General features: G+C 34.6%; 1 protein-coding gene across 1 annotated transcript; it reads left to right on the top strand.

The window, feature by feature from the left end:
* Window positions 1-566: 566 nt before the first annotated feature.
* LOC143616405 (auxin response factor 19-like) lies at window positions 567-11,680 on the top strand. Its single transcript, XM_077089239.1, has 14 exons — window positions 567-870; window positions 1,460-1,578; window positions 4,098-4,196; window positions 4,285-4,341; window positions 4,442-4,597; window positions 5,373-5,457; window positions 6,262-6,352; window positions 6,440-6,604; window positions 7,227-7,349; window positions 7,428-7,503; window positions 8,168-8,309; window positions 8,409-9,733; window positions 10,622-10,812; window positions 11,450-11,680. Exons 1-14 carry the CDS (start codon window positions 807-809, stop codon window positions 11,577-11,579), a joined length of 2,823 nt encoding a protein of 940 aa, XP_076945354.1. The 5' UTR covers window positions 567-806; the 3' UTR covers window positions 11,580-11,680.
* Window positions 11,681-12,430: the final 750 nt, after the last annotated feature.

Here is a 12,430-nt window from a genome sequence, read left to right as displayed (position 1 = left end):
CAATTTTTTTACTTTTTATTTAATTCCATCATTTTAAACACAAATAACTATTATACATTTATTAGAGTGTAAACATACTATAAAATAAACATTTGGAGTATAAATATAACATTGTTATATAATTTGAAACCGATGATTCTCTAAAAAAAACTGAAACATCTTATAAAACACATCCATTATCATATGTTTTTTTTTCTTTTTCACTTTTCTAACAAATTTTAATTCAAATGTATCTTATTACAATAATTCATCAAAAAGGCCCATAAAAAGTGACATTTTATTACACTTTTGAAACAAAAAAAGTTAATGTAAAAGCCTTGATTAATTAACTAACCTTTCTTTATTGAAGTAATTAATTAAAGTCTTAAAACACCAAATATAAATAGTAAGTACCACAATAACCTTATCTGGTCAACCTTGAAAATGCCCACTTTCTTCTTTGTTTAGTCAGTCCCTTCGTCCCCACAACACACAGATAGATGATACACAGAGTATTATTATTATTATTATTATTATTATTATTATAGAGAGAGAGAGAGAGAGAGAGAGAGAGAGAGAAAGTGTGGGGGCAAAACTGCAGTGTTGGTCTCTACAATACTCAACAAAGTCTCCTTTTTTAAAGCATCTCTGGTCTTCTTCTTGTCTCCACTTTTCCGGCGACATCTCGCCGGAAAACCACCGATCACCGCGGCATTTATTTCTCCGGCGACATCCGTAGTTAAACCCAATTCACTTTTGATTTAAATTCATAAACAGTGATGGGTTTTTGGTAGTTTTGTAATTGGTGATCAGAGTTAAGGTTAATTATGAAGGCGCTAGCGAACGATTCGGGGTCGAATTTAATGACGGAGAATCCAGGCGCGGGACCAGGTTAGCTTCGTTGTTTTTTATAGATTTGCTGTTACGTAGGGGTGTGCACGAGTTGATTCAGTCTATGAGTTTTTAAAAAATGTTTGGTTTCTATGTTTTTGGTTGAACGTAATTCAGTTTTATCATTTGTGCTTGAAAATTATGGGAAAAAAAAGTTGATCAAAGTTAATAAATCTAGAAAAAAAGATAATTTGTTTGTTAATAGTTTATTTGATTATCGTACAAATATTTTGCTACACATTAAATTTGTATAAATTATTCAAAACCAAAATAAAAAATATGAAACTTATAAATTCTGCTCGGTTTATTTGTTTTTACTTACCCCAAAATCAAAACCGAACCACAAGTCTGGCTTTTATAACATAAAACCAAGCCGTTGATTTTTATTTAATCTAAATTATGCCTTTTGATTTTAGTTACACGCAAAACTAAAACCAAATTAAAAGTTACGTGTTTACAAAAACATAGAACTATATCATCGATTTTCGTTTAAATTCGTTTTTTTTCTATTTAATGCACACCCGTTGTTTAATTGTTTTATTATCATCGTTTTGAACTTCAAGTTGATATATATATTAATTATTAATAGTTGGAGAGAAGAAGTGTGTGATTAATCCAGAGCTATGGCAGACGTGTGCCGGACCTCTGGTGAACTTACCGGTGTCCGGAACTCACGTCGTTTATTTTCCTCAGGGGCACAGCGAACAGGTTATTATTATTATTATTATTATTATTATTATTTTAGTTTATGGTTTTCTGTGCATGAATAGTTTCTATTTACGAACTCTGCTTGTACCGTACAAGTGGATCGTGATGTATGCCACCGAATTTGATTTGTGGATATGGCTTAATTTGGTAGTACGGTACAACTGTTTAATGCACAGATGGGTCCTGGAGTATTCAAACAATTATTTGCAATTGTTATTTATGGAATTTATGACGGAGGAAATTACGGTTTAGATTGTTATTTTAGTTCAATTGTTTAAAATTTGTTGATTTTAAATATTGACCTTTCATTTTTGTTGTAGTTAACTCCACCGAGTTAAGAAATGGCGTTTTGGTCTTTTTAGACCAAGTAATTAAATAACATTTAATTGCATTTTGGTTTTTTTATACATGGCACAAGATGTTAAAGCAACATGTACAATCTGCTTTAACATTTAATGAGTCGGAGTTAATTGCAATGTAACTAAATAACCAAAGATTAAAATTATTTAAGCTGTTGGACCGAAATAACAATTTTTGACAAACCTCGGGAAAGAAATCACAATTTACTCTACGTTATGTTTTTTTATAATGATACTTAAAATCTTAGGCTGAGGGGTGCGGAGCGCTAGTCAGGGCGCGAGAGGACGTTCGCTCGCGCCCCGGGGCGCGAGAGCCACACCACCGGGGCGCGAGAGGGGCGCGAGAGGGGCGCGAGAGCGGAAAACGAGGCAGGCGCAAGGGAGGTAGCGCTCGTGAGCGGCCTTGGGAAGGGTAAATAGAGCCGTTGGGTTATGAATATAATTAAGATGTATATATAATAATAATGGTGGGTCTGATTTTGGGTGGCAGGGTTATAATTTTAACTGTGATTTGGTAATAAAGTATGAAGAAGAAGAAGAAGAAGAAGTACAGGGGAAGGTGACCTGGTGGCTCAATGCTATCTGTTTACACGCCTTGTCGTTTAATATTTGATATATTATTATTGACAGGAATAGTAATTAATTATTAGTTTATTACCAAGTAGTAATTAGTAATTAATCCGGAAGAGGTTGATCGAAGAAGACGAAGCCGAAGAATAAGAATAATGTTTTTCTTTAGTACTTTAATTTTTTTTTATATATTAATGTGTTTTTTTAATTAATGTGTGTTTTTTTTAAATAATTTCTTGTTTTTTTAATAATACGTTTTTTTAATACATTTATAAAAAAATAAAAAAATAAACCGCTCGCGCCCCCTCTCGCGCCCCTCCACACCATGCCCCGGGGCGCTATCACCACTACCAACACCCATCTTATCAAGTTTCTCTCTCTGCCACACGTCACAATATTATTGGATGGCGCCCCCACTCGCGCCCCCTCTCGCGCCCCCCACACCCCTCAGCCTTATACGAAATTTTTTTTTTCTAAACCATATCATTACATTTTATTAGAATCAAATGATGGTGATGGTTGGTGGGAGAGAATCTCTCTATGCAAATTTCATTTAGTGCACATAGGCTAGGTTAATGATGACAAGGGCAATTAGGTCATTTTGCTCTAAGTTTTTTCAACATAAAAACAATTATCTATGTTAAAGTTGTTACTTATGGTGTTAGATAATGGGCTAGCATATTTATCTATTATCATAATGTAAATGTCACATTTATTTTTATTTACAAAAGTGTGATTTTCTTTATATGACAATGCCATATACTATAGTTATGTTTGGACTTATAATCATTTTATGATTGCTATTTTTGTGGTAAAACTAGAATAGTTAGTACCTATCAAAAAGTTGTTGGCTTATATTAAGCCAATTAGTAAATATAATAAATAGAGTTGCCCCATTGGCTTTAGGCAGGAGGAAACTTATTGCATATCCACATTTCCCATGACAGGTCTAATTATTACAGTTTCAAATACTATAAGCACATTCAAAACACTATCTTAAATAACTGTATTATTACTATAAACGAGCCTAGCTGAGCTGAGTCAGGTTGGGCTCACGCTCAAGCTCGAATTAAACGAGTTGACTCGGTTTGGCTTGTAAAAAGCTCGTGATAGCTTGTGGCTCGTCGAGCTAGATTGCTAATTTATTTTATTTTATTTTCTTACACATTGATTTATAAAATATAAAAAAAATATTCTTTTGACATACACATAATACAAAATTTTTAAACATGAGAATTTATAACATTATGCTTATTATTTTAATCATTTAAATTATTTTCTTTTAATCAAGCAGATTCAAAATATTATTATTATTTTTTTTTGCCAATAAATTTAAATGCTATTATTATTAATATTATTATTATTATTGTTATGTATTTTAAAACTAAAGGTTTAACATAAACGAGCCATCGAGCGAGTCACGAACCTAGCCAACCCTAACTCGGGCTCGGCTCTGTGGGCTTGTTTAGAAACGTGCTTTTCAAGCGAGCCACGAGTTTTTAAGCATCCCTATTTCTGAGTACTAAAAGCGTTTACTTTATATTTAAATAAGCGGTTTTAGCGTCGTTGTAATAATATATACTTTTACAGGTTGCAGCGTCTATGAAAAAAGATGTTGATGCTCACATTTCAAATTATCCAAATCTCCCGTCAAAGCTGTTATGCATCCTTCATAGTGTCACGTTGCATGTATGCACATTATTATTCATACAAGTTACAACCGACTTTTTTATAAAATATAATCTTCCTTTTCAATATTTCTGTTATTATTTTTTAGGCTGATCCCGAAACAGATGAAGTCTATGCTAAGATGACACTGCAGCCTGTTCCTTCGGTATGGACACGAATCATTAGTTGTGTGCAACTTGTTTAGCTAAACATTTTTATGTTGATTACTGATTATATTGTTTTGTTGGTTTATAATCTTAAAACAGTTTGACAATGAGGCATTATTGAGGTCAGATCTTTCTATGAAAATAAATAGACCACAGACACAGTTTTTTTGCAAAACGTTGACCGCGAGTGATACGAGCACGCATGGAGGATTCTCGGTTCCTCGTCGAGCAGCTGAGAAAATATTCCCTGCACTCGTGAGCCAATTTTCTTATCCTGTATTTGTTAATTCTAGAGATGGCAAAATGGGCATATTGGGTCAAAATGGCTACGGTTTAAGTTGACCGGGCTGTTGAGTTGACCTGTAACACGTTTTAACAAAAGAATTGTAATCTTTAATAAACAGTTATTTCATATGATTATAGACCACGTGCGTGCGTGAAACCGAGAAAACTTATCCGTAACCGAAATAACCTAACCCAAATAAGAACTAATGGTTTCGTTTTATGTTCTTGTACCAACTCAATTTTTGGTTCGGTTTCGGGTTTGCATTTCATTAAAACCGAACCAAATTTATGGATTTTTCATCTTCAATTTTGAATGTTAAGTAACTTATAAGAATTTAATAAACAGTGTAACCCAAATATTTTAGGCCCAAATGCATAACAGTCAATTAATCATTGATTAACATGAAGAATTAGGCACGGAATCATTATTATGGACCTGTTTTTACTTTGCCGAAAAATTTTAAGCTCAAATTGCAAGACCAAAAAAGCGAAACCGAACCCAAAAAAATAAAACCAATAACTGAAACCGTATAATATAGACGCTATATTATTAAAAGATAATGCAATTTTTTGAATAAATCTATTTGATATAATTTAAACATTAAGAAGCACGGCCCATTTGACCTATTTTATTTTTGACCAAGTTTTTTATATTTGCCCAGATTCACCCAATGATAAGTAAACGGGTCAAAATTGCTCGCTTTAGTTAATTCTTGAAATCTTTATCTTAATTAATTTTGTGTAGGACTTTTCGATGCAACCACCTGCACAAGAACTTGAAGCATGGGACTTACATGATACCAAATGGACATTTCGTCATATTTACCGCGGTAAGTTTATCATTATCATAAACTTAATAATCCTAACCTTTCCTTCGAGTTTCGACCCAACCACATTTTGCTCAAAAACCTGTTTGACCTGTCACCGACCCAACTTGTCTGTCTTACCTGGTTTAGTAGGCTGTAAACAAGTCGAGCGCACAGGAATAGGGCATGAACATGTTCGTTCGTTTAACTTTAATAGAAGAAACGATCGAACACAAACAATTAAACTAATGAGGATTTCTTGATCATGAAGTTTTGCTATGAAAATGAGCGTGTTCATGTTCATTCGATTAAAGTATGAACGAACAGTTCACAAATGTTTATGAATTAAAGGTAACTGTACATAACGAACGAACATAATGAACCCGAAATCAATAAAAAGTAAACGTGAACATCGATCTGTCGTGCCATAAAATTAATAAAACTTGACTAAGTTGTATTATATTTTAACAACATAAAACTAGATTAAGTTTTAATGGACATGAAAATTTTAGAAAAATATAAAAGCGTACATAAGCGAATGAACTTAAGGAAACGTAAACTAATGAACATAAATGAACGTAAACCAACCGAACATTAATGAATTTAAATGAATGAATATTCATGAACATAAATGAACGAACAAGACATTTGTTAACATTTGCTGGTTTAACTAAATGAACAAAATTTGTTGCTCATGTTCGTTCATTAGCTCATTTATTTAATAAACTAACTTCTTACCGAACGGTTCATGAACAGTTCACTGAACATTGGTTCGTTTAGAGGCCTAAGGCATAGTATCATTGATAACATTCATATCGTATAATTTAGGGCAACCGAAGCGTCACCTGCTCACAACTGGTTGGAGTCTATTTGTTAATGGGAAGAAGCTTTTTGCCGGAGACGCGGTCTTGTTTATCAGGTAATGCTACTAAATGCTTCGTACTTGTAAACCAAATTAAAGTTATCAACTTTTTTTAGTAATTTTATTTTCTTTGCCATATAATAGGGATAAAAATCAGCAGCTGTTAGTAGGTGTAAGACGAGCTAACCAACAACAGGCCAATTTATCGTCATCGGTTATATCGAGTGATAGTATGCATATTGGAATATTGGCTGCTGCTGCTCATGCAGCTGCAAATAACAGCCCTTTCACTGTGTTTTATAATCCGAGGTAATTAAATACTTAACAAGAATTAATAAATAAAATAGAAAATTGCACAAATGGTCCCTGTGGTTTGACCATATTGCAAGTTTGGTCCCAAAATTTTAAAATTTTCAAACTTAGTTCTAGTTGGTTTTCAACATTTGTAAGAGAGTTGAACGTTTAGTCCCCACCGTTAGTTCTAGTTAGTTTTTAACATAGAAAGTGATGTCTTGTGCCATTCATGTGAGGGTAGTTGTGTCTTTTCAAAGTTGGAACCCTGGTAAATACTCTTTAAAACTCTAGAACTCTTTATGTCGAATTCATCACCTTCGATCAATACAAAATTGAAGGTTTAGTGCATAATCGAAGTTGATGAAGCCGACGTTAGTAGTTTATTGAGTTTGAATACTTTTTAGGGTTCCAAATTTGGAAAGACATGATTACTCTCACATGAATGACACATGAAATCACTTTTCCGGTAAAAACTAACTTGCACTAAATGCGCAACCCTGTCACAAATGTTTGGAGTAAGTTTGCAAGTTTTACGATCTGGAGGCCAAACTTGCAGTATGGTCAAACAACCGGGACAATTTGTGTGATTTTCTTTGAATAAAATGAACTAAAGTTTAATTCATTTCTTGAACAACAGGGTTAGTCCTTCAGAATTTGTTATTCCATTAGCCAAGTACTATAAAGCTGTGTGCAGTAACCAAATATCACTCGGTATGCGGTTCAGAATGATATTTGAAACCGAAGAATCAGGGACAAGAAGGTGGAAGTTTACCTTAATTGTTAAAAATTCTTGTTCTAATTTACTAGAAGTTTAAACCTTATAGTTTGTAAACTGCAGGTATATGGGTACAATTACAGGTATTAGTGATGTTGATCCAGTTAGATGGAAGAACTCACAATGGCGAAACTTGCAGGTATTTTCCATACACGTTGGGTTGAACCGAAATACTCCTGTTTAAGTTTTTAAAAAAAATATTATAGATTATTGATGTGCCTTCTTTAAAGCTATTTTTATTTTTATGTTACTTATGTTTGACTCATTGAGATAAAACACAATCTGAATTACGGCTGCAAACGATCCGTGCTGGCTCATTAATCTTAAGAAGCTGAAATTTTGGGCTTGGATTTTGGCTCGACAAAAGCTAGAGCCAGCTTGTGGTTGTTGAGCCGGCTTGCTTATTTAGAAAAAAAATTCAATTTAGTATTTCTTTTATATGATATCTATAAAAAAACTAGAAATAACATTTGTAACATACATTGATACATATAATGCAGAACTTATAACCTATAGAATTCACAGTTTATATATATATACACTAAAATTTTGGTTATAATTTATACATGTTAAAATATTAAGAGAATATTTAATATTTTTTTTTTCACTAAAAAGTCCATGTGGCCAAGGGCAAAGCTTTATGGTGGCCCAGGCCCTGTTTTTTGCTCCGTAGGGTTTGGCTTGCTTGTTTACAAACGAGCCGATTTCGAGCGAGCTGCGAGGTTTTTGAACAGACCTTATCTGAATCAACAGGTTCAATGATAAGTCTGCTTACTGCTAAATGATTCTATAATTGCAAGTAGGTTGGATGGGATGAGTCGACTGGTGGGGATGGGCGGACCCGTGTATCTGTTTGGGAGATCGAGCCCGTTACCGCACCCTTTTTCATCTGTCCAACACCTCAGTTTTACAGACCAAAGCGTCCAAGACAACCGGGAATGCTAGGTACATTGACCATCTTTGACCAAAAATATTTTATACAAACTCTTGAAGATTGTCTGGCCCCCACCCATAATTACTTTTGAAGAATATTTGACTTTTCAGATGATGAATCGGCTGAACTTGACAATTTGTTTAAACGAACTGTGCCTTGGTTGGGTGAAGATATGTCAACAAAAGATCCCGGTTTAAGTCTGGTCCAGTGGTTGAACATGCAGCAAAGCTCTTCACTTGCTAACTCGGGCCAGCCCAATTGCTTGAGCCCGTTATCTGGGCCCGTTTTGCAAAACTATGGACCACCGCAAATGCTTACTCAAAACAACTTGCAGTTCAGTAGTCAAAGTCAAAGGTCAACAATGCCACTTGACCAGTTGCAGAAACTGCCACAACCCACCAACATGTGCCCGTTAGCCTCATTGATGCAGCCTCATCAACAGTTGACCGATCCCAGTGAACAACTGAATAGACCGGGTCAAATACAAAGTCAACAGCCCCAGTTTCGTCCGCAAAGTTTACTTCAGCAGCAGTCATCACCGCAGAACCAGAACCATAATCCCTACAGAAGCCTGGGTCAAATTCAAAGTCAAAGTCAACAGTTACAAATGGCGAATAATCAGATTCCTTATGAGCTTCTACAAAAGCTTCATCAGCAGCAACAATCACTTTTAAGCCAACAATCTGCACCAGAACCGCAAGATCACGAAAAGCCACTGGTCAATGTTGATCAAAGTCAAAGCTTCTCTACGTCAATCTCAACAAGTCAAACAATTGACATGCCGCCTGAAACACACATAATGCCAAGAAGCAATAGCCAAACAAATCTTCGGTTTTCCCATCTTTCTCAACAACCAAAGATCCATCCAACCAATCAGATTTTGACACATGGCAACAGTTTGCTGACCTGGACCGCAGGTCAATCCGTGGTCACAGATGATGTCCCGTCACGGTCCACCTTGCCTTCAACAAATAACTTCCCAACATTGGTTTCATCGATGATTAATACCGGTTTAGCAATTCAAAATGTAACAGAAAATGTCAACTCTGTTCAAGATTCTCCATCGGTCAACACCTCAAAAATTCAAAGTCAAGGATTCTTGGCTCCACTTACATACATGAACAACAATATTATTAATGGGAATCAGATGGATTTCTTGGACAGTTCATCTTCAGCCACATCGGGTAGCATACCTCGAACCGATCATCATTTGCAATCGGATACAAACATTGATAATAATTTTGGAATGCCATCAATGATTGTTGACCCGTTGACCATAAAAGGGTCAACTGGAGGCATGTTTTCTCAGTCATTTGGAGTTCCAGATATGGATTTCAATCCCATTGACTCCACTTTGAATGATGGCAGCTTGTTGAACAGTGATGTGTGGGCCCCACCGCCACAGCAGTTTCAACGGAAGCGGACATATACCAAGGTCAGTTGTGTTACGAATTCTAAAGGATATGTAAACGAGCCAAATCGCTCGTGGGCTACTCGAGATTGGCTCGATTAAGTTTTAATCGAGCCACGTTAATTGAGGTCGAGCTCGAGCCTATAATAAGCTTGTCTAATAAACAAGCCCTAGCCCGAGCTTCACTTATCGACCTGGCTCGTGAGTGTAAACCATCCAACTATTTTTGTATAATTCTCATTTAATATATTAAATCCATATTTATATATTAATTATTATTGTGTATAAAAATAAGTGAATAATACATATTAAGTTGTAAAAATATCATTGTAAATGTATATAAATTAGTTAATAAATAATAATTGAGCATAGCCGAGCTCGAACTTGAAAAAACACTCACAAGCCGAGCTTGAATTCTGTATAATTTTCATTTATTAGATTAAAAATCTATATTTATATGATAATTATTTATATTATGTTTAAAAATAAGTAAAATAATATATATCAAATTTGTTAACTAAAATATATATTTAAAATAATGGTAAGTGCATATAAATTTAATAAATAGTAAATGAGCCAAGCCCAAGACGAGCTTGAGCTTGAAACACTACTCGCAAGCCATGCCAGGGCTTTAGAAGTAGAGCTTGAAACAAGCTGAGCTTGAGTTGAGTCAAGCTTCTGCATGGTTTGGCTTGACTTGTTTACACCCACACAATTTATTTTCAAAACGGGTTCCGTTGAAATGAAATGATGACAAATGGGTGGTTTTTGGTTTAACTTTAAATCTGGGTTAGTCGTTATCTAAGACAGCTACTTCAGTTCTGTGGAAAAAGTCAAACCAAATTCGCAGAACTGAAGTCGATATCTCGTCTATGAATAATGGGAGTTGGCTTTTCAAAATTGTATGTGTAGGTCTACAAGCGTGGAGCAGTGGGTAGATCAATTGATATATCCGCTTATTCAGGCTATGAGGAGCTTAAGCAAGACCTGGCCCGTCGTTTCGGGATTGAGGGTCAACTGGAGGATAGACAACGGGTCGGCTGGAGACTTGTCTATGTTGATCATGAAAATGATGTTCTCCTAGTTGGAGACGACCCATGGGAGTATGTCCATATTCTTCTCTTATACATATACACATGCACCTCGGGTAACAGGTTAAAACGGGCTCTCGTCAAAATGGGTTCGGGTCAAAATGCGTTATTTTTAATTAATATTCATTACTAAAAAACTTATTACAACCATGGTTTTCAGAAGCCTATTGAACCTGTCAGACCGGTTAACCAGTTGACCGGATCGGTTGGTCGGACCAGATCTATTTGTTTATTTAGATAGTTTCTTTCAAACACTTATTTTAATATTCATTCATTATTTGAGACTCAATGTTTTAATTATTTTAGTCTTAGTATTTTATTAAAATTACAAATTTCTATCAAAACATAAAATATTTTTTTTTATATTCTGTTTCTTATTAGGCATATAAATACACTTTCAATTTTATACTATTTATCACGTATTAAATCTGATCCAACCAGTCCGACTGCTTGACCAGTGAAAAGGTATAGGTCGCTGGTTCGCTGTGTAGTCCGTTTCTGAAAACATTGCTTACAACCTCTTATTATTCCAAAAACATATATTATCATCTTTTTGTACTCACATTAATTAGTTTTTGTATAATGCAAGAAAAGGTCTAAAGTGTTATATTTATGTTGTGGTGATGTATATGTTTTATGATTGATACAGGGAGTTTGTGAGCTGCGTACAGTGCATTAAAATCTTGTCACCTCAAGAAGTACAGCAGATGAGTTTGGATGGAGATTTCGGCGCGAACAATGTTGTTCAAAATCAAACTTGCAGTAGTTCAGATGTTTAGAAAAACAAAAGTTTTAACATTGGTTGCTGGTAGGAAGTTTGTTATGTCCTTAATTACATACATAGTCATAGAGAACTAATGGCTAAATTTGATAAATCTTTTGAGATTTTATAGGAGATGGTTGACAGTTAATTTCTTGGTGATTTCAGAATTTTAAATGTTAGTTTTGTGTCAACCAGGTTAAATTGGTGTTTACTGTTTTGTGTTCAAAGCCTTGTTATCTCAAACTGTAACAACACATTGTAGGTCTAATTTTTAAATTAAAAAGTTAAGTTTTTTTTCAAATTTCAAATTGATGTTTTAGGGCTTTTGACCGGAATTATGATACGAGTCGATTGTTGTAAAACTTACCTTGAAACAGTGCTTCAAACGACGAAATGGTGCTTCAACTCGGGTGTTTAAACTTCCAATTAAAAAAATCTAGCCGTTTGGAGCATCATTTCAAGGTAAGTTTTACATTAATCGACTCATACTCTACTTTCGATGAAAAGCCCTAAAACATCAGTTTGAAATTCGGAAAAATTTAACGGAGGTCCAACAAAAAAAATTAGTGTTAAAAGTGGGATCGCTGGCAGCTATTTTTCAGGGTGAGATTAGTATTGGGCAACTGCAAACCTGGTGGGATTATTAAAATCCAATTTTCCTTTAATATATTACATTTTTTATTTTTTTGGATTCTTACAATTCGCTCATTTGACAATGTTAGTCCTCTAGCTTTAACAGTTATGTTAAATCATTTTACAAACTTAAATCAAGAATTTAATAAGATTAAAACTGATTTCAATTTAGATTATTATCATAACAAACCGAGCCAATACCAACCGAATTCCTACCCCGTCTCCGACACAATG

This window comes from Bidens hawaiensis, unplaced genomic scaffold, assembly GCF_021521415.1.
Source record: "Bidens hawaiensis isolate Kalapana, Puna unplaced genomic scaffold, B.hawaiensis_p1.1 tig00047059_1, whole genome shotgun sequence".
NCBI lineage: Eukaryota > Viridiplantae > Streptophyta > Magnoliopsida > Asterales > Asteraceae > Bidens > Bidens hawaiensis.
This window is presented reverse-complemented; position numbering and strand designations above follow the sequence as displayed.

Coding starts and splice junctions, on each gene's coding strand:
- LOC143616405 (XM_077089239.1), top strand. CDS start 807: ATGAAGGCGCTAGCGAACGATTCGGGGTCGAATTTAATGACGGAGAAT. Junction 6,353..6,439: donor GACGCGGTCTTGTTTATCAG/GTAATGCTACTA, acceptor GCCATATAATAG/GGATAAAAATCAGCAGCTGT. Junction 8,310..8,408: donor AAGACAACCGGGAATGCTAG/GTACATTGACCA, acceptor TTGACTTTTCAG/ATGATGAATCGGCTGAACTT.